Source organism: Pan troglodytes, chromosome 11 (assembly GCF_028858775.2).
Source record: "Pan troglodytes isolate AG18354 chromosome 11, NHGRI_mPanTro3-v2.0_pri, whole genome shotgun sequence".
NCBI classification, from domain to species: domain Eukaryota; kingdom Metazoa; phylum Chordata; class Mammalia; order Primates; family Hominidae; genus Pan; species Pan troglodytes.
In genome coordinates, this window is record NC_072409.2 from 31,589,240 (window position 1) to 31,612,996 (window position 23,757).

General features: G+C 37.4%; 2 protein-coding genes across 12 annotated transcripts in view; one reads left to right on the plus strand and one right to left on the minus strand.

The window, feature by feature from the left end:
* Window positions 1–3,413, minus strand: part of ZNF462 (zinc finger protein 462) — a 153,610-nt gene extending 150,197 nt beyond the window's left edge. For 2 of the 11 annotated variants that reach the window (XR_008537301.2, XR_008537302.2), the window contains exon 1: window positions 243–479. The gene's annotated coding sequence lies outside the window, so the exon portion shown is untranslated. Of the gene's footprint in view, window positions 1–242; window positions 480–2,880; window positions 3,271–3,357 lie in introns of those variants that run through there. The other 9 variants (XM_054658930.2, XM_016961382.4, XM_054658931.2 and 6 more) reach the window with 8 other exon arrangements.
* Window positions 3,051–11,959, plus strand: LOC104007972 (uncharacterized). Its single transcript, XM_054658935.2, has one exon. It carries the CDS (start codon window positions 3,051–3,053, stop codon window positions 3,624–3,626), a length of 576 nt encoding a protein of 191 aa, XP_054514910.1. The 3' UTR covers window positions 3,627–11,959.
* The last annotated feature ends 11,798 nt before the right edge of the window (window positions 11,960–23,757 follow it).

The window sequence follows — 23,757 nt, forward strand, 5'->3', positions numbered from 1 at the left end:
CCTCGCTTCTCCTCCTCCTCTTCCTCCTCCCCCTCCTGCTCTCCCTCCTCCCCCTCCTCCTCTTCTCTCTCGCTTCTTCTCCTCTTCCAACAGCCAGTCCATGCAGGGGACTTCCTCTCCTCCCCGCTCCTCCAACCTTCCTTGGCCGAATGAATGAGCGCGTTTGTGCCTCCACCACCCCGCGCTCTCTTCCCCGGAGCACTCGGACCACCCCGAGGTGGTTGTTAATTGCAGTAACTTACAGAAGAAGCGTCCCGGCGCCGGGAGGTGCTTCGGGTTCTCCAGCCCCACCGCCTCCTTATCCTCTTTCTCTTTCTCCTCTTCCTGCTCGGGTTATTGTTGTGGAAGTTGTTTGGGAGTCTCATGTGCTTCTGCCGGGTCTCAGCAATGGAGGATCGCCATCTTCCCTGCCTTCCTCGGCTCCTCAGACTCGCTGCAGCTGCAGATGACCTGAGATATCCGTCTCTCTCCCTCTCTCTCTCTCTCCCTCCCTCCCTCTCCCTCTCACTCTCTCTCTCCCCTCTCTCTCCTCTTCTCTCTCCTCTCCTCCCTCTCCCTCGCGCGCTCTCTCTCTCTCCCTCCCTCTGTGTCTCTCTCTGAATAATGAGCAACCAGGGGGAGAGAGAAAGCAAGACAGAAAGAGAGAAGGAAGACAATCTTCTCCTGCCACACAAAACGCCGGAGCACCAGGGGGTGCGCGAAGCCTTTCTAATAACAACAACAACGTGCAGCAGAGAGGAAGAAAAAAAAGAAAGAAAGAAAGAAATGAGGAAAAAGGCTAGGGGAAAAAAGAGGAAGAATTATCCAAGAGCTCGAGAAGAGCAGAAGGAGAAGCTGGAGGAGATGCTGAGGCTGCTGCTGCTGTTCCCCCTCCCCCCTGCTGAACCCCAGAAGGAGGCAAGGTGGTTGCAAAGTTAAGGCTGGGACATTGTCTTTGTCACTCAGAGCCAGGCCAGTGAGATGCAAGAGGAGGAGGTGGCGGCGGCAGAGGAGGAGGAGGTGGTGGTGGAGGAGGGGGAGGAAGAGGAGGAGAAGGAGGCAAAGGAGAAGGAGAAGGGGAAGAGGGAGATGAGATGAATAAAGACCTGCGGAGAAGGCGGTGCGAGGAGCGCGGCCGCCGGGCCGAGACGTGCGCGCTCGCGTCCCGGTGGCGCCCGGCAGCCCTGGCCCGCAGAGGAAGCCCCCGGTGAGGACCCTGCCCGGCAGCTCATAGCGCTCCCACCGTCAGCCCTGCCCGAGGCGCCGAGCCCGAGCCCCAGAGGGTCCCTTACTTGCATCCATCTAGAGGCCAACCTTTGCAAAGAACATACGTGGGGAACTGGAGGTTGCAAGTCTAAACCGAGATCAACCACGTGGGGCTTTTTAATCCCTTTCCAGCTTGCGGTGTGAGTATTTCCAGTGAAAAGCTCAAATTGTCCATTACTGGCACGTATTTTGAAGTCTTCTCTCCTGAAATAAAGGCTCATTGTGCGTTTTATTTCTTTCCTGATATGGAAGGTGGGGGGTGGAGGAGGAAAAGAGCCCATCATTCCGAGCTTCGGAACCACCACTTTCTTTTCCTAACTTGTGAAATGTTTTGACTGCGCACCAAAAGAAAAAAAGAAAGCCTGCTTAAATAACTTTACACCCTCCAGCCCCGCGTTGTTTGCACTTTCTGGCTGATCATCTAAAGGCTCGGAAAGTAACAATCAGCGCTCTTAATGATAAGGTGTCATGGTGTTGAAGACACGCGAGCCAAGATGAAGCTTTCACACCTTGAATTTTTATTTAGTGTAATCTCTCCCATATCATTCTGAACTATCTCTTTTGCAAAGGAGTGGTTCCCCCCCTCCACCACCAGGTCGAAAGTCTCCTACGGTTTTAATTGGACTGGGAGCGGTGGGGGTTGGGGGTGGGGGTTCTACAGTATCAAAAAAATCAATGCAGCAAGTGAGGAGCAATTGAAGTTCAAGGGCATGGGCTGATTGTACCATTTCTATTTCTCGGATCTTGGAGTTGGACATCAACAGCCTCAGGAGAAACGCGCAGCGCGCGGGGCAGAGACCTTAATTAAAGTTTCTTTTGTCCGCGTCTGAATTGGGGATGTTGCTGGATTCCTTTGCATTGAGGAGCGCGCATCCGGTGAAGGCGCGGTGTTAAGGATCCTGGGCAAGTCTGTCCTCTTTAAATACTCGCCCTTTCTCCTCCCTCCCCCCAAGCAACAGTCCGAGAAGATATATACCTATAAATCCATACAATAAAGGAAGAGGAGGAGACGCGCGCGGAGTTGGTTCCCATCCGATAGCGGGGCTTCATAAACAGATCTAAATCCTCATTTTCCAAGATTTTCCCGACCCTATATTCCTGAGCAGAATCTCTCACCCCGAGGCACGATTTCACCCACTTCCAGTCAACACTTCCTGCCCTTTTCTCCTCCCACTCACATTGAAAAGCTCGGGATCCCTAAAAGGGTGTTGATGGCGGGGGTGATAAATAAATAAATAAATGACACTCTACGCGTGCGGTGGAGAAGAAAGGAGGGGGAGGGAGAGGAAAGGCGAGGAGAGGGAAGAGAAGTAAGGAGACGAGAACAAGGCGCAGAAAGGACAGAGGCGAAAGGGGAACGGGAGTCACCGAGAAGAGAAAGAAGAAAGGAGAGAGGAGGAGGACGCTGAGGCTGTTCGGGATTGAAATGATCCCGGCTTTGTGCGGCTTTGGGAGGACTCCCCCTTCCGAGTGCCCGGAGGGACCTAGGGAAGTCCTCCTGCCCCGAGCTCCTCCCCACCGGGACCCGGGGGGTGTCTGAGCGCTGGCCGCCGCCACCCCATAAATTCCTCGTGGCAACCGGAGGAAGCGCGCCAGGTCTCCGCCGTCCCTCCACTGTCCCGGCTGATAATTTACCTCTTTGTCTTTAATAAAAAGCTGACTTTTTCTGTCAAGCTCTGCACCGGGAAAATAACAATCGTATTTCAGGTTGAAAGCTCCTATTACTGCTGGGTTTTGGAGGCTGCGATAAAATCTTCATCGACGTGAAGGTACCCTCTGGGTTGGCTTGGGTCGTAAGTCCTAAGATGGGGGCCGTCCTTCCCTGGGGGCAGGGACGTAGGGAACCAGGCGGTGGGGAGGGAGAAAGGAGCGACGAGGTCAGAGGAAACCTTGGGTTTCCAAGGCTCCTGGGGCACCAAAGGGCTTCCCGCAGTCGGGGAATTGAGCCCTGGGGAGGAGCCTTTTGCGAGAACGTGAGCGCGCCGCAACACGCCTCAGACCTCGTAAACCCACTTGGCAAAGACCGGGGAAGCGGCTGGCGGACCGACTGCGGTGAACTCAAGAAATTAACCTGCGCTGCAATTAAACGGGCTGCCGCCCTTTCACACTCACCTCGAGCGACCGAGATAGAGAAAGCTCCCGAACCGGCCGCGGGGGGACCTGGCTCCACCCTCCCGTCCCGGGAGAAGAGGACAAAAAGGGGAGATGGACTTGGAGTAGCCCCGCCCTTCACAGCGCTCCAATCCTTGGAAACCAAACCTCCTCTCCAAGCCTCCACGTCTAGAAGGGACAAAGGCAGCGAGGAGATCCAGAGACCGACGGGGAGATGGTGGCTTTCAGGCTTCTGGTGTGGGTGCATGGGGGAAAGGTACAATGGTTAAGTTTCCATCCCAAATACGGCACCACACGATGGTCTTGAGAAGACACACTCGGTCTTCTGGTTTAGAAGCAAATTGACTTCCTGAAGCTGTGAAGCGAACTATCGCAAAACTCTCTTGCTTCTTGAATGTGGGGACGATACAAATTCAATTAATGATGCCATACACGTAATCTTTTCGACTTTTTAGAAGTCACAAACGCTTTAACTCTCCAATGAAAATAATTGAAAGAGGTTAAACATAAGGGGAATGGGCTTTTTTTTTTCTTGTTTTTATTTGGGACAATTTTTCAAATGATAAAACTGTATAAATAGAAGCTGGGTCAGTCAAGGAAAGCGCCGTGGCTGAAGATTTTCGTAAAAACCTTAGTAAACGTGGCATTTAAGTAACTAATTATGCTTTGCCATTAGCAGACCATTAAGATAAACAGGAGAAAGTTCACACCTCCTGCTATTTCGTTCCCTAAGAATAGTCACAAAGATAATACCAGGCTAGTTGGTGGGTTATTTTCTCCATTAGGAGGGTTAATGTTTAAATTTGTTAATTAAAATACAAAAAATTTGGTTTCCTACACAGCCAACGTTGTGAGGGAAGTCTCACGGGGACATCCTGACTCCTTGAAATTTACCTTTTGTTACTTTATCCTGTGGCATTATCCCCTGGAGTCATATAGGGTTTCAAGACTGTTAATGTTGCAGGGAATGTGAGTGAATATGTTAGAAGTCTGGACTTTCTTCTCCCTTATCATAGGTGACTGGCATACACACTCCTCATAAAGAGAAGTTATGGCTCATCAAAAGAGTGACTTTATGAGCATTAATAGAATAATAAATCTTGTACTTTTAGTTCAAGAAACAGTGAAGTCCTATAATCAGAGTGACCCACGCAAATATGATCCATTCACTTGCCCAACTCTTAACAGGATACGGATAGTCTATAAATCATTTTAGTTTTTAAAACCTTAAAAAAGGAAGGCACCCAAATCTCCCAAAGGAAGGTGTTTATGGGGGGAAAGGGACTTCTAGCAAACCTGCAGGAAGAGATCATGGAAAAACGAACAGTCGGTCCAGAAGCTGAATTAGATAGAATTTCCACCGAAACAAGAATGGATAGATGTTCTAATGTCATTGTTTCAGTATTTATGTTCTATCATTTAAAAAGAGAAAAGTCTTCCTGCTTCCTGAAAGCTATCCAAAAAAAAAAAAAATCCAGTTGATAGCCCCGTTTTCTAAATTCCAGCTGGAAAACTATTCAAGTTGATGATTTTAGCAAAAGAAAGAGTAGGTGAATACAATATGGCTTTTTAACCACATTTTACACATCTCTTTGTGGTATTTCCCTGCCTATGTGAAACTTCCTTTCTATGCAATGCAATGTAGTCTTTTTACTAGTTGAGTTTGCTTGTGATTTTTCAATGAGTTATCTATTTTGAATTCTTGTGATCTTTACTCGTTGGAAATTACTCAGTCTTCAAAAAGTTTTTCTTAAAACTTCAAATTGGATAATTATGGACCTTCCAAATATCAAAAAAGTGAAGTCACTAGCACACCTTCTTTCTAATTTCTTACAGAAAAATCAATATGTTGTCATAAACCCATATTTAAACATATATAACTAGGTAACTAGTGTCCATGCCTAGGGAAAAGTGACTAACAGAAGACAAAGGTGGATGATTCATGATTCTGAACAGCTTTCAAAGGAAGAGACACTGCAATAACTTATATTAAACTTACTCCATATGAATCTTTGTATATATGCCTTTGGATACCAAAGATGTTTCAATAGTGATATTCTAAAATTCAAAAGAAAGTCTTTCTTCCATAGGTAGTAGTTAAATTTACAGTTCTATCAAACTAGTTATTGTAATATGTAATGTGTAATTTCATTCAATCATTGAGTATTTGTTTAGCATCTGTATTATGCCATCTCAGAACTGAGTACTAGGGATACGAAGATGAATAACTGAAATGAGTCAAATTTTTGATGCATGATCAACCACTAGCTTCTATATAACATTACTTGGATATAAAACTTCAGATTTTTTACTCAAAAGCAATACCAGGATTTGGCCTATGATGAAACTATAATTAATTTGAATATTTCTGTTCTCACAATGAAGCTATTAAGGAGTAATATTTTGTCAAAATAAAATTTTTGGAGTTCGTTGTAAAGCCAATGTGTTGGCTTAACTCATAATTTAACATGAAATTCTCCCTCAAAGAGATATTTTATTTTATTTTATTTTATTTTAGATGGAGTCTTGCTCTGTCGCCCCAGCTGGAGTGCAGTGGTGCTATCTTGGCTGACTGTAACCTCTACCTCCCGGGTTCAAGGATTCTCCTGCCTCAGCCTCCCAAGTAGCTGGGACTACAGACATGCACCACCACACCCAGCTAGTTTTTGTATTTTTAGTAGAGACGGGGTTTCACTATGTTGGCCAGGCTAGTCCCAAACTCCCAACCTCAAGTGATCCGCCCACGTCAGCCTCCCAAAGTGCTAGGATTACAGGCCTGAGGCACCTCGCCTAGCCAATCTTTTTAAAAGTGCAAAATAACAACCTTAGATCAACTAGGGTTAGATTAACCAAATTCTGAAGACAAGACTCAAGTGAAAGATTGCCCATTTGTTGAAGCATCACTTCCAGCAGAAAGACCAGCATTTCCAGGTTCTTACTATTTGTTCTCTATCTGAAGCTTAGAGAAAGGAAGTGATTTATTCAGGAACGCAGAGCTGGTAAGGAGCAGTCAGCCCTATAGTCTACACTTCAATGGTAGTTTCTCCAAAGTTATCATTCTCATATCATATTCAAGATTTCTTCTTATTCTTTTTCTTTTTTTGGGGGGATATATTTTCACGTAACTTGGTCCTGTTATTTAATTAATATACATTTTTAAGGTCAACTTTAAAAATTTTTTAACTTCATCATAAGCAATAATATTCACAAATCACAGCTCTGATGGGCTATTTATACATTTTCAATGCATATCAAAATACATACACTGTTATCAAAATTGAAAGAAAGATTTTTGGAGTAAAAAATGTCTGATCGTATACTTGCTAAACTGTATGCTAATGGTAAGGAGTGAGAAAGATGGGGAGGAAAGTGTTGTTACAATTTGTGTTTGTGTGTGTGTGTACAAACATGAATCACTTTTATAATTTAAAAAATTTTACAGAAAAAATTATGTGGCATAGTAGTGGTTAGTATATCTCCAAATTAAGTCATTCCTTTGTATATTCTTAATAGGAAATAAAAATTAGCATGAATCTTTTTTAGAGCAATTTAACAATATACATTTAAAGTCTTTAAATGTTCACACTTTAGTGCCCTTAATTCCTATGCTTAGAATCTACCTTAACAGAAATGAAAAAAAATATATATATATATATATAAGAAATGATAAAGTAAGTAATCAAAAATAAGTGATTAAGATAAGAGGACTAGTTAGGTAGATAATAATCTATTCCCATTATGACACATTAAGTAGCTTTAATTGTTTGAGAATTTGCAATTAAATAGAAAAATGGTCCAATATTAGGTAAAAGACCTGGATACAAAATTATGATCATGAATTACTTTTTTCAAATTGTATACCCCCAAAATCACCTTGAATGAAAATATACCAGCATGTGAACAGCAAGTTGACTTCTGATTAGAAAAAATTTGGAAAATTTAGAAGGTATAGATAAGCTATGTAAGTTATATAGCTATATAATGATGTTTATATATATATATGCTATGGAGTCAACTGCTTTGTTTGGACTGAATTATCAATTATCTTTTTAAGTATTTAAAAGCATTTTAAAGTTAAATGATAAAACCTACTTTGTATAAGACTGGTAATTGTAAATGTGTCTCAAGGAACATATTAATACTGCTAATGAAATAGTGGTACAATAACCTTTTCACACAGATATTTTTCCCTTCACAGATAACACAGGAAGAAGGTTTGAGTGGGCATTTTAAATATATTTTATATAGAAAAGAAAATTTAGGACCAAAGAGATTGAATGATTTAACCTAAGGTCTTCCAATGCTAATGGTATAAAGACTAAAATCCAGGTCTCTTAATTCTTACTGTTACATTTTGAAATCTGTCATTCCACTACAGTTGAAAAATATTACCAAATATTAGCAAAAGAAAATTACTAATGGCCAATATGAAAAAAGTTCAACATAGCATTTACATTGTATTAACTATTATAAGTAATCTAGAGATGATTTAAAGTATATCAGAAAAGGTATGTAGATTATATGCAAATATTATGCCATAGTGTATAAGAGACTTGAGCATCCATGGGGGTCCTGGAACTGATATCCTTTGGATACCAAGGGATGACCACATACTGAATGTTTGTGAGTGTGTGTCATTTCCCAGTTGTTAAGAGCATATATAATTCTCAGTTGCTGAGAATATGAAAAAATAGACCCTATAATTCTCTACTGGTGAGACTGGAACTATGAAAAGTTTTATTCTTTCCAGATATATTAAAAGTCTTTTACCCAGGAATTTAACTTTTGGAAATTGATTTAAAGAAATATTCATGACTGTCATCAAAATTTTCTGTATAAAGAGACTCATTGTAGCATTGATATCTAACAGCAAGTGATCAAAGAAGTTATATCCATTTATGTGATAGAAAGTTGTATGCCTATCAAATTCTGTAGGAAATGTCAAATGACACTGAAATATTTAAATGATTTTTTGATAACCAAAAAAACAGATTTCAAAACAATGTATATAGTATTATCCCATATTTGTATGTGTGTGTGTGTGTGTGTGTGTGTATGTGTGTGTGTGTGGCTAGGCACTGAAAAATAATCAGACAAGTATAATCAAAGTGTTAATAGTAATTTTTTCCAGGTAATGTCATTTTTTCTAGCAAAGTAATTATGTATACATTATACATTTTTTTCACTCTGGCTTTTCAGATTTTTAAGCTTTTCTACAATGAATATATCACTTTTGCAATTAGGAAAAGTTCAGAGCTTGCAAATAAATTTTGCCAGCATAAAATTTCTTCCATATCATAAGACTGACCAAATCAAATGCTTTTCTAACTTATAATGTTAATTGTGAGGTTTTGTTAATCATTATTTAAACACACACACACACACACACCTTGAAATTCTTGGTGATATATCCATTTGATTTCCCAAACAGCCTTCACTCAGAATTCAGGGTATCCAGTATGCAGTATGCTAGCACAAAGTTGACTTTGCATCTGCAGACTACCAGCCCATGACTGATGCCTTGTAGATTTCATGTTATTTGCCCTTTCACCATTACATGAAATCTACACATACTCTCCTGTCCACTAGGTTGTGGTTTGATTTCTCAGCGCATTACTAATAACAGTGTTTCAAAAAAGTTACTCATTGGTTGTTTTTTTAAGTATCTAGAAGGCAGAACAGGTTTATTTTTAGCATCTTTCTGATGTTTATGTTGAAAATTTGCTCATTCCAAACAACAGGTTTTATGTGACCTTTCAGTGACTTAATGTTTAGAACAAAGATGAAACCAAATCTAGCACTGAACACCTACTCACTGGTTTCCACCTCCTGCTTTTGCTAATGATGACCTTGGACAAGTGTCTTAATGACTCCATGCATCAGTTTCCACATCTGTAAAAGAGGAATAAATTAAATACTGATAGGATTGCTATGAGGATTGAATAACATGTATATAAAGTATATGGGAGTCTGTATCTGTAAGCTGATATGCTCTAAATCCTTAAACCTTTACTGTGAGGCAGGATAGATGAAGCAAGAGCTCTAATTTTGGAATCAAGAGAGGTATCTAGTCTAGAAAATCAAAACCATATTATGTAGCCATGATTTTAGAAAAACAAGCCATTACTATTTAAATAAACAAGACAACAACAATAATTTAAAATTTTTAACACCTAAACATAATGAATGGTATCTAAATTCTTCTATTGCTGTTGATTTGCTGCTTACTAATTCATTTTGCCTTTTGCAAGAACTAATCTACCAGTTATGTGAGAGAGAGTAGGGCAAAAGCTATTATTTTTAAGTGTAAGAAAAAAACCTAAAATCAAGGAAGCTTTGTTTGTTGATATCTCAAATACAAGAAACAGTTCGGTATGCTTAGAAAAATCAATATTTTGTAGGAATTGTTATAATAAATATAAATTTAAAAACTACAGCAAATAGGAAACATTTTATTTCACTTCATTTTTTCTGTTAATTGCACAGACCACCACTATTCCTTGGTCTAGCTTCTAGTCAGCAGTGTTCTGCTGGAGCACAATTGGAAAACCACTGATCTATTCCAGATGAGAAAATCGTCTCAAGGAAAAGTGATTTGCCCAGGGTTACATACCAAGTTATTGAAGAAGCTAAGATCCAGACCTACTCAATCCCTCTTCATGGCTATTTCCACTACATCCAGTTTGCCTATCCTAGCAAAAGAGATTTCCTTGAGCTGGTATTGAACCAAAAGCTCAGTTATCTTCTTTCCTCCCTTTCTCACTCCTTCTTTAACTTTCTCCCTCTGTCCCTCTCTGGCGTTTTCCTCCCTCCATTCTTAGCTTCCTTCCTTCCTAAGGTTTCTCAGGAATGAAATCCTGTACTTTATGTGACCAATAATAATTAACTGCTTAGTCAATCAGTACCTAATTTTTATGTTTTCTCTAAATTATTTTGATGACTTTCAGTTCATTTCATTTTCTAACCTCAGAAGATTAGTGGAATAGCTAATTGTGTTCTCTGTATATCTGTATATCAATATCTTCTGTTCTTTGGGAGTATTTGGAGTTATCCTCCACCTTTTTTTTCATTTTTAATCTAAAATGATTTTTATAGGCTTAGGATCAGGAAATAAAAAAGACAAAAGAAACATACGATTTTTCACCTGGAAAAATATAATTTTTTTATTTCACGTATAAATATAAATGGACAATATAGCACTATTCTGCATGATCAGGGATCATATGAAATACAAATTGATTCTTCTGGTCCTTTTGCATTTATTTTCTAACATGGAACACTCACAAAGGGATTATTTCTATTATTCAAAAAGAAGGACGGTCAATGTTCTCATTTGCCGTATGATGGAACACAGAATTTGAAAGTAGCTGGGACTTTCTGAATGTTAAGAGATTATAGGATCATTTGGTAATCACATTAACTTTGCAAATATTAGAATTGAGTGTCAAAGCAATTGACATGGAGAAAGAACAGCAATAGTGATCTTTATTACCGTTTCCCTTGACTATATAGCCTGTAGCTAGCGTCTGTCCCATTCACTTAGGAGATGGCAAAATGCAAGACAGCCCCAGCTGTCACCTGGACAACTCAGGAACATAACCCCTTATCAGGCAGAGGGATGTAGTGTTTGTAAGAGACGGTGCACAGAGGCTGTGTTTGTGTTTGGAGTCTGGGAAAAGCCCCAACGTACTGCATCAGTAACAGGAATCTCAAACATCTGTAAATGATGCTCACAAAGCATTTCCACACACATTTCGAAAACTGTTCTCACAACTGTGACATGAAGATTATTTCCTCTGTTTTATATTTGGAGAAACCAAGGCTCAAAGTGGTTCAGTGACTTTCCCCAGATCATTCAACTAGCACTGGGAGTTGAACTCAGAACTGATTCCAGATAGCACCCACCAGCTTTCCTCATTTTCAAGTATTAAACTCCTGATATAGCATGGTAATATGTCTTTTGCATTTATGCGTGTATATGTATATATGTATATATACATGTTTTTTGATTATGTAAGTAATATATATTATAGAAAATTTAGCAAACACAGAAAAGTCTGAAAAAAAGAAAAATATTTAACCTTCAAACACAGAACTGTAACTCTTTCCTCTGTATTTCTCCCTTTGTGATTTGACAGTTTGTGTCCTTTGTTTGTTTTTTTTGTTTTGTTTTGTTTTTGTTGTTGAGACAGAATTTCACTCTTGTTGCCCATGCTTGAGTACAATGGCGCGATCTTGGCTCACTGCAACCTCTGCCTCCCAGATTCAAGCGATTCTCCTGGCTCAGCTTCCTGAGTAGCTGGGGTTACAGGCGCCTGCAACCAGGCCAGAATAATTTTATTTTGTAATTTTAGTAGAGACAGGGTTTCACCACATTGGCCAGGCTGGTCTTGAACTCCTGACCTCAGGTGATCCGCACTCCTTGGCCTCCCAAAGTGCGAGTGCTGGGATTACAGGCATGAGCCACCGCGCCCGGCCCTCTTTGCTTATTTTTTACTGGTATGATGTGTGAGTGTCACACTGATTTATGATGTTAATTTGTAGATTAAGAATTTTAGCCCCTTATAATATGTAATAAAATAGTTTTCTTAGTTTTAAATTTTGCTTTTTTGTTTGTTTGTTTGTTTGTTTGTTTTGAGACAGAGTCTCACTCTGTCGCCAGGCTGGAGTGCAGTGGCGCGATCTCGGCTCACTGCAACCTCCACCTCCCAGGTTCAAGCAATTCTCCTGCCTCAGCCTCCCGAGTAGCTGGGACTACAGGCAAGCGCCACCACGCACAGCTAATTTTTGTACTTTTAGTAGAGACGGGGTTTCACCATGTTGGCCAGAATGGTCTCGATCTCTTGACCTCGTGATCCGCCTGCCTCGGCCTCTCAAAGTGCTGGGATTACAGGCATGAGCCACCGCGCCCGGCCTTAAATTTTGCTTTTAACTTAATAATAATATTTTTTGATATATGGAAGTTAAATTTTTGATATATGGAAGTTAAAGTTAAGTTTAAGTTACCAATCATTTTCCTTACACTTTCTACCATGAATATAATATTAGGAAAGCCTTCAGAAATCCTAATAAAATAACTATTCATTAACTTGATTTTTAATCAATTTCAGGAATTTTATCTTCATATTTAACTTTACAATCTGTGTAGAATTTATTTCAACATATGCTATGAGGTAGAGATAAAACATAGTTGCTTTCCAAATTATTAACTGTCACAGCATCATTTAAAAAAAACCTTTTACACTCTTAGTTGAAATGTCATTTTATTGCACACTAAAATTTTATATATCGTAAGATATGTTTCTAGACTATCCATTTGTTTCCATTTATCTGTCCACATTAGCAAATGTGTGTCAGTTTTATTTTTATTTACTTTAAACTGAAAAAGATCACAATATTAAATATTGCTTAGACTTTATTAAATATTTGAGCAAAACTTCCATATATATACATATGTATGTATGTATATATATAAATTAACTTCCCAGACTGAATTCTGTCCGCATGTACACAAGTTTAGCTCATGACCCAAAACAGTGGTTTTTACAAAATCGCAGATACATTAGTGGGTTACAAATCCATTTAAAGCTTTACATGAGCTTTTTTCTTAACATACAGTTGGCCCTTGAAAAACTCAGGGGTTAGGAGCACCAAACCCCCACCACCCTGTCCCCCGCCACAGTCAAAGATTGGTAGATAACTTTTGACTCCCCGGAAGCTTAAGTACTAATAGCCTACCATTGACTGGAAATCTTACCAATAACAAACAGTTAACACATATTTTGTATGTTATATGTATAATATACTGTATTTTTACAATAAAGTAAGCTAGAGAAAACAAAATGTTATTAAGAAACCATAAGGAAGAGAGACTATATTTACGATTTATTAAGTGGAAGTGAATCATCGTAAAGCTCTGCATCCTCATGTCTTCACGTTCAGTAGGCTAAGGAGGAGGGGGAAGAGGAGAAGTTGGTCTTGCTATCTCAGAGATGACATAGGTGGACCAAAAACTGTGTATGAGTAGACCTGTGCAAACTCATGTTGTTCAAGGCTCAACTGCACTTAGATTCAGGATTCTGAGTTTAATAACTTACGCTACTGATCACTGTTAGATATTGTTTCATCCCACTGAGAAAGCAGTAAAGATAATAGAGCAGTGGCTTTAAAACTCATGAAAGAAAAGAGGAACAAGAAAATTCAAGTAACGTAGTAAAAGAAAAGAAAAAAATAAACAAGATTATATAATAGAAAACACGAACACAATGCCAGAAATAAGAATAAGATGTCAGAAATAAAACTGTTTGGTTAATATGTTTATGTCAATTTTCAGAATAAATGTTAATAGATAAAATTTTCTTATCACGATATAGAAACTCATACTGTTACGCCCAATAGATAACCACAAACTTTAATCAAGTTTATTAAATGGGTTGTTCAATTCTATATATTTTTTTTCCTTTTTTTGTCTGAGAGTCACAGAATCTGTCAGTTTCTGAAGGAGATATGTGAAATAAGATAGTCTGAGAAATGGAAAATGCAAACAGCTCTTTAAATATATCATAAATAAAACTAAATGATCAAAAATGTTTAAAATAAAATAGACTAACCAGAAATCAGGCAAATACTATACAAAAGAAAGCAGAAAATATGGTAATATCAGACAAAATAAAATCCAAAGTGAAAAACACAAATGAAAAAGAGAAGAAAGTTTTAATTGATAGGAGGAATAATTCACCATTTCTATGTACAATATGGCTTCTTAGTATGTGAAGTATAATGTGTTATATATACAAGGAAGAATTGACAAAACTACAATGATAATTGTAGAGTTTTGATATGCCTCATCAAAAAATGACAAATTAAATGATCCTCAAATACAAAGTTATAGAGGAGTTGAATGATACATTCATTAAACTTGATTAAATGGAGGTATGTATAGAACTATGTGTCTGATATTCTTTTCTAGTACCCTTGGAACATTTTTTTAAATGGCCGGTTATTTAGTCACACATAAAAATCTCTACAAGTTCAATAAACATCCAAAGTAGATAACAAACATAATGCAATAAAACTATAAACTTAAAGGACAAACACACAAACCCAAAATACACAAAATACTAAAAAGTTTAAAAAACCTCTTAAAAAGAATACCAAGCCAAAATTGCAGCCTTTTTAAGTAAAAACAACATTGAGAATACTACATATCAAAACCTATGTGATGTGACCCAGTTGTAGTCACGTAAAAATTAATATCCTTAAATTTATTATTTAGAAAATAGAAAATATTAAAAATACACAACCCCTTTCAATTAAAGGAGCTAAAATTAGACAAAAATTTTAAGTAGAAAGTATTGAGTTTTAGAAACAAAATTCTATGGAAATGAACAAGTAAACTCTATCAATTAAACTATCAACTGAAAATCAGGTAAGTCTGATGACAAAAGAAGAAAACACAAATATATAACATTAAACCAAGAATAGAGACATAACTCCACAGAGGAGATTAAAAAGTTATGAGACTATTGTATCAATGAATTTAGAAATATTAGATGAAAATAATAATGTTTTAAAAGTCTACATAATGATGAAAATTGTCTTAAGAGGAAGAAGAAAAAATCAGTTTTTATAGAAAAAAGAAAACATTCCCTAACCCTCACACCAGAAGTGCTAGGTAGATTCTAGTACATCTTACAGAAACCAATAATTCCTGTGTGTATGTATATATATTAAGCCTCTTACAATAACCCTTAGGTAAAAAGAATACCAAGCCAAAATTACAGTCTTTTAAAGTAAAAATAACAGTGAGAATACTACATATCAAAACTTATGTGATGTCACACAATTGTAGTCATGTAAAAATTAATATCTTTAAATTTATATATATATATACTCAGATATATATATATTCACTCTTTATTATAAAAGTAATGAATGCTTATTGGAAAATCTAAGAGTACAGAAAGTCTAGACATTAAAGTAAAAGTCCTATACTATTTAAAGATTTTGTGCTCATTCTCTGCATCTAGTATTATTTTGTCATCTCACCATCCAACAAAGCAAATCAAATGCATAAACAACTTTATAGCAATATTACTTGTAAATATGGACTTGAAACTCCTGTATAAAATATTTTATATAAAAAATCTCATGTTGTATGAAAGAAATGATTCTTCATGAATAAATAAGGTTATCCCAGAAAACCAAGGATGCTCAAAACCAGAAAATCTATTGATGTTCCTTATTACATTAATTGAATGCAGTAGACCTACCATGTGATTATCTTGATATATGCCAAATAAGTAGTTGATATAATACTTATTTCTGACTTAAGAAAAAACAACATAAAGCAAAAGTAAATTTTTAGTAATCTAAGACTAGAAGAACGCTTTTTTTATTATCAGAGTATCAACCAGAAATTTATAGCACAAAACTTACTACTGAAATATTACAGGCATTCCTATTAAGGTCAGGAATTAAAAAGAGGAATACCTGCTATTTACTGATACAATTCAACACTTCACTGAGGTCCCAGCCTTTTAGATAATGCAAGAAATAGTAAGAAGTATTAGAAAGATCAAAACCAAAATTCAGTATCTGCAAATGCAAATTCGAAACTCTAAAACAAACCTCTAAAAAATTAGAGTTCAGCAAGGGAACTGAATACAAGGAATATATACAAAAATCAACAGTTTTTCCATATGTCAGTAATATCTAAATAGGTTCGGATGCATTTAGCTGTAGTTAGAGAAACTGAATTAACCAAAATTTAAACCTTGTTTCCTTAAAAGGAAATCTGGAAAAAGGCAGTTTATCTATATGTTCAGTGGCTCTGTAGTATCTTCAAAGACTTCAGCAGTTTCCATATTTCTACCCCATCATTGCAACTCATTGCCTTTTTGTCTTCATATTTGTAGCTTCATGGCTACATTATGGCTATTCCAACCAGATATAATGCCAGCTCATCAGCATTGAAAGTAGGAAGAAAGAATGGAGATAGGCACAAAGGGGCTTTCCTTGTACCAAGCAGTAAAATTTATCAGAATTTCCCTTATTACATATTTTGTAAAGGTAGGTGGCAAGTGTAGTAGGGAAAGTGAACATGAAGGAAATTACACAATCATTTGGATTGCTATATGACTGGCTTATACCAATCATGATTCATCCTCTGGGAATGGGCACATTGCTACTTCCAAACAAAATCAGAATTCTGTTAGCAAGAGAAGTGGTCAGAGGGCTTCTTGGTAGATGACTCTCAGTATATGCCACTATATGAATTATGACGCAGGTATAAGATATATACCAAAAAATCAATAGAGATAAAATCTCATTTACTCAACTGACAATTTTTTAAAACCCATAAAATATCTAGAATAAACAATAAAGTATGCAAGTCCTATATAATTATATATTTTAAATTTACTAAAAGACTATAAAACATGAAAAATATAGAGACACGTCATGTTCCCATATGAAAAGCCTCAATATGGTAAAGTGTTGATTCTCCATATAATTATCTACAAATCCATAGCAGTCCTAATCAAAGTGACATCTTTTTATTACCTTGATAATTGATCCCAAAATTTATCTGTAGAAGGAAATGAACATTTAGAAAAGTAACACTACTATGTAGACTAACTCCTCATCAGATGTTATAAACATATAGTGATAAAAACAATGTGGTATTGGCACAAGAACAGAATACAATAGCAGAACAGAGAATGGGGCACAATACAGAGTATAAAGTCCAAAGGCAGACTATGTACATATAAGGATTAGTGTGCAGTAAGTATGGTATTTCAAATCAGTCAGAAATAATTGATTATTTTCCATTGAATTTTGAAGAATTATCTCTACTTGGGAAGAAATGGTTATATTTCTTTTTCACACTGTATACATAAACAAATTGCATACAGACTAATATAAACATAGAAAAACGAAATTATGCTAGAAGTCATGGGAAAATATTTTTATAGTCTTGGGTGTGAAAGGGCTTTCCTAAGATGACATAAAATCCAGAAGATTGACCAGTTAATCTACAAAATAAACTCTATAGGTGAAGAAAGTTAAAGACAAATGACTGGCCCAGTGCGGTGGCTCACGCCTGTAATCCCAGCACTTTGGGGGGCCGAGGCAGGTGGATCATGAGGTCAGGAGTTCAAGACCAGCCTGGCCAAGATGGTGAAACCGCATCTCTACTAAAAAAATACAAAAAATTAGCCGGGTGTGGTGGCACGCGCCTGTAATCCTAGCTACTCCGGAGGCTGAGGCAGAGAATTGCTTAAACCTGGAGGGGTGGAGGTTGCAGTGAGCCGAGATCGTGCCACTGCACTCCAGCCTGGGCAACACAGCGAGACTCCGTTTCAAAAAGAAAAAAAAAAAAAGACAAATGACTGACCTGAAGAAAATGTTTACAATATATATAAGAAAGGATAAATGTTATTTGCAAAGTGTTCCAGTAATTTGTTTAGAAAAATTAAATCTACATTTTAAAAAACAGGCATAGGGCATCATCAAGCAGTTGATCTAGGGCATCATCAAGCAGTTGATCGAGGGCATACAAAATGAGCAAAACGTTAAAGAAGACACTGTTGGCCAGGCGCGGTTGCTCATACCTGTAATGCCAGCACTTTGGGAGGCCGAGGCGGGCAGATTGCTTGAGCTCAGGATTTAAGACCAGCCTAGGCAACATAGTGAAATCCCGTCTCTACTAAAAACACAAAAATTTGCAGGCATAGTGGCATGCTCCTGTGGTCCCAGCTACTCTGGAAGCTGAGGTGGGAGGATAACCTGAGTCCCGGAGGTCAAGGCTGCAATGAGCTGTGATGGCAACACCGCACTCCAGCCTAGGCAACAGAGTGAGAGCCTGTCTCAAAAAGAAAAAAAAAAAAAAAAAAAGGCACTGTATCTTTAAAGACTACATCTTTCTGTCATTATTATTGCATTTATATTTTGTTATGTTTATATATGTTATCATATAAGTGTGTAAATGCATAGAAGAGTGTCTAACAGGATGTTTTTACAGATCATTTTTTATAGGTTGGAGGATGGAAGGGGGTTGAAGGGGGTGAAGAAACAATAACTATAAAAAGAAGTTTTAATATTTTGGTCTATATATTTCTAACTGCTCAAAACTTTCAAAATAAGCATATATCATGTTGCTTTTGCAATTAAAAATATTTGTAAAGGAATCGTTTAGCATTTGGATTAGTCAGACTAAGGTTCAAATCCTATATATTACCACCCAATGGCAGTGTGACTTGAATATTTTTAAGTTCTCAGACACTATGTTTCTTGGTCAACAAACTGGGTGAAACATTACTTACTTCATAGATGTGTGAACAGACCAAATAGAATTAATATTATTATTATTATTTTGATACGGAGTCTCGCTCTGTCGCTCAGGCTGGAGTGCAGTGGCGTGATCTTGGCTCACTGCAAGCTCCGCCTCCCGCGTTCACGCCATTCTCCTGCCTCAGCCTCCCGAGTAGCTGGGACTACAGGCGCCAGCCACCACGCCCGGCTAATTTTTTTTTTTTTTTTTTTTTTTTTGTATTTTTGGTAGAGACGGTGTTTCACCGTGTTAGCCAGGATGGTGTCGATCTCCTGACCTCGTGATCCGCCCGCCTCGGCCTCCCAAAGTGCTGGGATTACAGGTATGAGCCACCGCGCCCGGCCCCAGACAGAATTATTATGAAAAACACCTGGCCCGTAGTAGGTGCTAAAAAATGTTAGTTTCTTAAATAGCTATTTAGAGACAAATAAATTATAATCTTTATCATTTGCTTTGTTTATTTGGGCTTAAAGGAAGCATGGTTTGATTAAGCCGATTTGAGCAAGCATTTGTACTTGAAATTTTCATTGAAAGATGGCAGACATGGTCTTATGTTTTCAGATGAATTAAATATTTAGTTATTTGATCATTCATTCGTTTATACAGTGATATAGTATTATTTACTATATGTCAATCAGTGTCCTAAACACTTGGGGGTGTGAAGTTAAACAAGAGATACTCTTTCTTTCTGGAGGAGCCTGATAATTGCTTTAACTTTATGCTTTTAACTTAGTGAGAGAAATGCAATTCTAGAACCATTCATAAAATGCTAAAGATATAGAAAAGAATAATGTTGAGAAAACACAGAATTAGAGAAGCTTTGAATTGAGTGGGACCAAGTGATCATTTTTTCAACTTCCCATTCCATGCAAAAATCCCTTCTATAACATTCTTAGAAGACTGTCAAATACTGTCTGCTAGAATAATTATTACAATTTATTGAATATTTACTGTTGTTTCAGGCACTGTACTAACTCCTCATAGAAATTATTTCAATTCTGTCTATGGCTACACTACCCTGAACGTACTCGATCTTGTCTGATCTTGAAAGCCAAGCAGGGTCAGGTCTGGTTAGTACTTGGATGGGAGAAATTATCTCAGTTCAAACATCACAAAAAATCTGAAAGCCAGCTACCATTATACACAATTTACAGACAGAAAGTAATATCCAGAGAGGTTAAGTAACTTGTCTGAGTTCCTACAGCTAATTAACAGGGCTAAAATTTGAATCTAGGTCAGCCTCATCTCAGAACTCAAGTTCTTAATCTGAACTAATACACTATTGTCCTCACAGCTGGAACACTTCCAATGGTAAGAAACTCAATATATCAAAAGGCAGCTGTTTTGCTTCTTACAAAGTTCTTCCCTATAGAGTGCTTGAATCTGTCTTGTAACATCGTTCCACACCCCAACAAGCATCAAATGACACCTCTGTTTAATTGGACCTACTAAGAGTACAAAGATGCTTAAGACATGGTTTCTACCCTCAAACAGTTTATAATCCTGATTTTTCTCTTTGGAGGAGCATGGAACACCTGCCCCTTCTACAGGAGAGCCCTCCAAAGATTTACAAACAGCCTACCCCCACCCTCTTCCAAATAAAAAACACTTTACCTCCAACTGAATTTCTGATATTGTGCATCAAATAGCCTCAGTTCCTTCAATTGTTGCTAAATTTCCAGAGGTTTTGCCACCTCAATTTTCTTTCTTCAGATGTGTACTTGATACTGTCCTTAAAAGACAGGGTTTTCAAACAAAACAATACAATGTCATGGTAGTACAGAGGAACTTTAGCAGATTTTCATTTGAATATTGACTTCAATTAATATTTGCAGTGATAATTCTAGCTTTTTCTAACAGCGTTATTTATTTACTTACATTAAATGAACTTAACATGACTCTACCACTCTGTTGACCCCAACCTCTGTGGGTTTGTTTTTTTGTTGTTGTTGTTTTTTGTTTTTGTTTGTTTGTTTTTACAAATACTGGTCTATCCAGATCTTGGTTTTTCTCCTTCACTTTGAACTTATAAAATCAATTTTTTTTTCCCTAGGCTTAGCTCAGCTGAAGAGTGAAATCAAATATTAAATTCTTAAATCAAGACTTTATTACTATCCTTGTTAAATACAATCTTTTAAGAAATGTTTGGTCTATCATTTCAGACTGCCAAACTTTTTTAGTCTTGATATTGTTTTCCATTTTATTATATATCTCCCAGTTGTATGAAATCCTAAATCCTCAGAACCCAGTGTTTTTGTGATCTCTTTGAAGGATCAAGGCAAAGGAGGGAGTTTTGAATTGTGTTACTAATGACCTCTTTCCAAGATGGAATAGGTTCATTATTCAATCCTTTTTTGTTATCATTATTCAATTAGGGACGAATTCACCTAGCTAAGTTAGCATCTGATCTACTCTGAGAAACAAAAACATGCTCTTGTAATTAGAATACATTTTTTTTCTGCATTTGTCAATTTGACCTGGTTTATTCTTAATGAACCCATGCTAGATCCAACAACCACTGCAATTTTTCCCTAAATGCTCACAAATTATTTCATTTATCTACCTACCATCTTTCTTTTTATTTCTTTTTTGGTTCTACAAAGGATTCAAGTCAAATTATACAAATAAATGTAATACAAAATATAAAAAGTAGTTAAAGAAGTCTGAGCAAAGGGAAAAATGAGTAGAAAAATAACAGTAGCAGATGTAATATGGGCACACAGAAGTGTGTGGCACAGAGTCCTACAGTTGCCTTCAGAGTCAGCCAGAACAGGTAGGACATATTACTAGTGACATGGCATGGTGTTCAGAAGATAAAAGCAAAACTAACTTTTGTTTGTTTGTTTTGTTTTTTAAAACAAGAAGCAGAGCTTTTTTCCTGAGGCAGATAAGTAAGAGAGCCATTATTTGTGTGGATTCATCCTGTGAATCCACAGGTCCTCAAAAGACTGATTGGGATAACACAAAATTTTGATTGAGAATAGTTCTAGAAGAGTCAAAGCAATGAGTCTACATGGGTGTGTTTATGACCTGACCTTATCCAGGATGACCCAGAGGATCTAGAGGAAAGAATATACTGCCATGTGTCAGGCAATCCTCTATTAATCCTGTTTTTTTAAAAAATTAATTTGGAATAGCTAGATACCCAGTGAGAACATAAAGTTCAGACAAGCTGTGTTGCCAATTAAAGGCATATCTATGTGGATAAGTTCCCTAGAGAAAGTTATGAAACTTTACTAAGACAAATATCTATCATCTATTTAATAAAGACCCATTGCTCATCAGGCAGAGAAATACAGTTTCTTGAGACAATGGCAGTAGTTCATGGCATGAACTAATAAATAATTTCCTTTTAATGAACTATTCATATAGACATATCCACTATTAAAACACATTAAAATTATCATTTATTTTAGCCAGATGAAATCCTCTTTGGTACTAGGTGGATCTAAATAATACATTTTAAAAATAAAAACAAGGAAATAATACCACTTATAATATTTATATTTCAATAATTTTCTTTCTGTTTTCTCTACACAGCAGAAACTAGAAGATTTTCCAGAAATTTATAGATATAAAAAAATGCAAGCAGAATGTTATATCTTCTAATATTTGTCAGATTGTATTACTCTTAGGACATGATAAATACTGTTTAAAAGCTCTCACACATATATATTTTCCTCAATCTAGCATGTGCTCAAAAGAATGCTACCTGATCATTTAGCTAAATATCTTAGTTCATAGTCTAAAAATAAAGTTCCGACAGTCTGCTCTCAGGTGATGGTGAACAAATTCTGCCACAATCAGATTTGCATTGTCCTCAACAGCAGATGCTCATACCAATTCAGTCCACCTCTGGATTCATCTGCAGTTGTGATGAGCATGCTTCTCAGTTTCTTTGCCTGGGAACTTTTGCTACCACCACAGGACATGCACAGGGCAATGTGGAAATGCTAAGTATTTAAAGCCCCAGGTAGGCAACTCACAGCCAATGAGTCTATAAACAACTCCTCCTGACAATGCTGAAGCATATTCTACATGTTTCCTCAGAGGATTCCCATTAAACTGAGGCAGTTGCCCAGAGAAGTAGTATGCTCATTAGTACATCTTTGGCCTCTGTCAAATCCTTTTTTCCGGGTTTGCCTTTGGAAAAACACAAGCCAAGTCATTCTCCTTCACCATTTCTGTTGACATTTCAGTGAACTTCAATATGAATGAGCAGCTCCCCAGAAGTCCTGTCTATAGCTCAGGCAAGGATGGTGTTATGGAAAAAGCATGGAAATGAGAAAAAAAAAATCTAATCTATGACCTGTGGTCAAATCTATTGAGACTCAATCTTTGTCTCACTCAACTGCTTCCTCTGTGAACATGCTCTTCATTTGGCCTCCAAGACTGAGCTCTTGGTTCTCCTCCAATCTCACAGGCCATACTCTCTCAGTGTCCTTTGCTGGAACCTCCTCATTTTTCTAGCTCTATTTGTAGGAGAAATCTAAGCTCAGTCCCCAGACTCCTTCTCTTGGCTATCTAAACTCTCTTCCCATGTAATTTCACCCAGTCATGTATTTTAAGTACCATAAATATAAAATGACCCCCAAATTTACACCTCCAGCCTGAACGTCTCTCCTAAATTACAGAACCCTTATAAGCGCTATGCAATATATCTGCTTGAATGTCTAATAGGCATCAACTGAACATATCCAGAACGGAATCCTTGATTTTCACTTCCCCAGTTTTCTCTAACAGCAAATGGCAGTTCTATTTTTTTAAAACCTCAGAGCCACATCTCACGTACGCCCAAAATAGATACACCTACTATATACTCACAAACATTTTTTTAAAAATTAAAAAAATATCAGAATCATTCCTAATTTCTTACTGTATCATGCTCAATATTCAATTAATAATCAAATCATATCCCTTTACTTCAAAATACATTCTCAGTCTAGCTACCCTTTACTTCCTCTATTACTGATCTGAGTGAGCCAAGACACCCTTATGTCTTGACTGGTGATTTCAATAACCTTCCGATTGACCTCTCTGCTTCTACCCTTGACTACTTAAATTTA

What these genes read in the sequence shown, in the direction of transcription:
- LOC104007972 (XM_054658935.2), top strand. Translation starts at nt 3,051, where the DNA reads ATGGGGGCCGTCCTTCCCTGGGGGCAGGGACGTAGGGAACCAGGCGGT.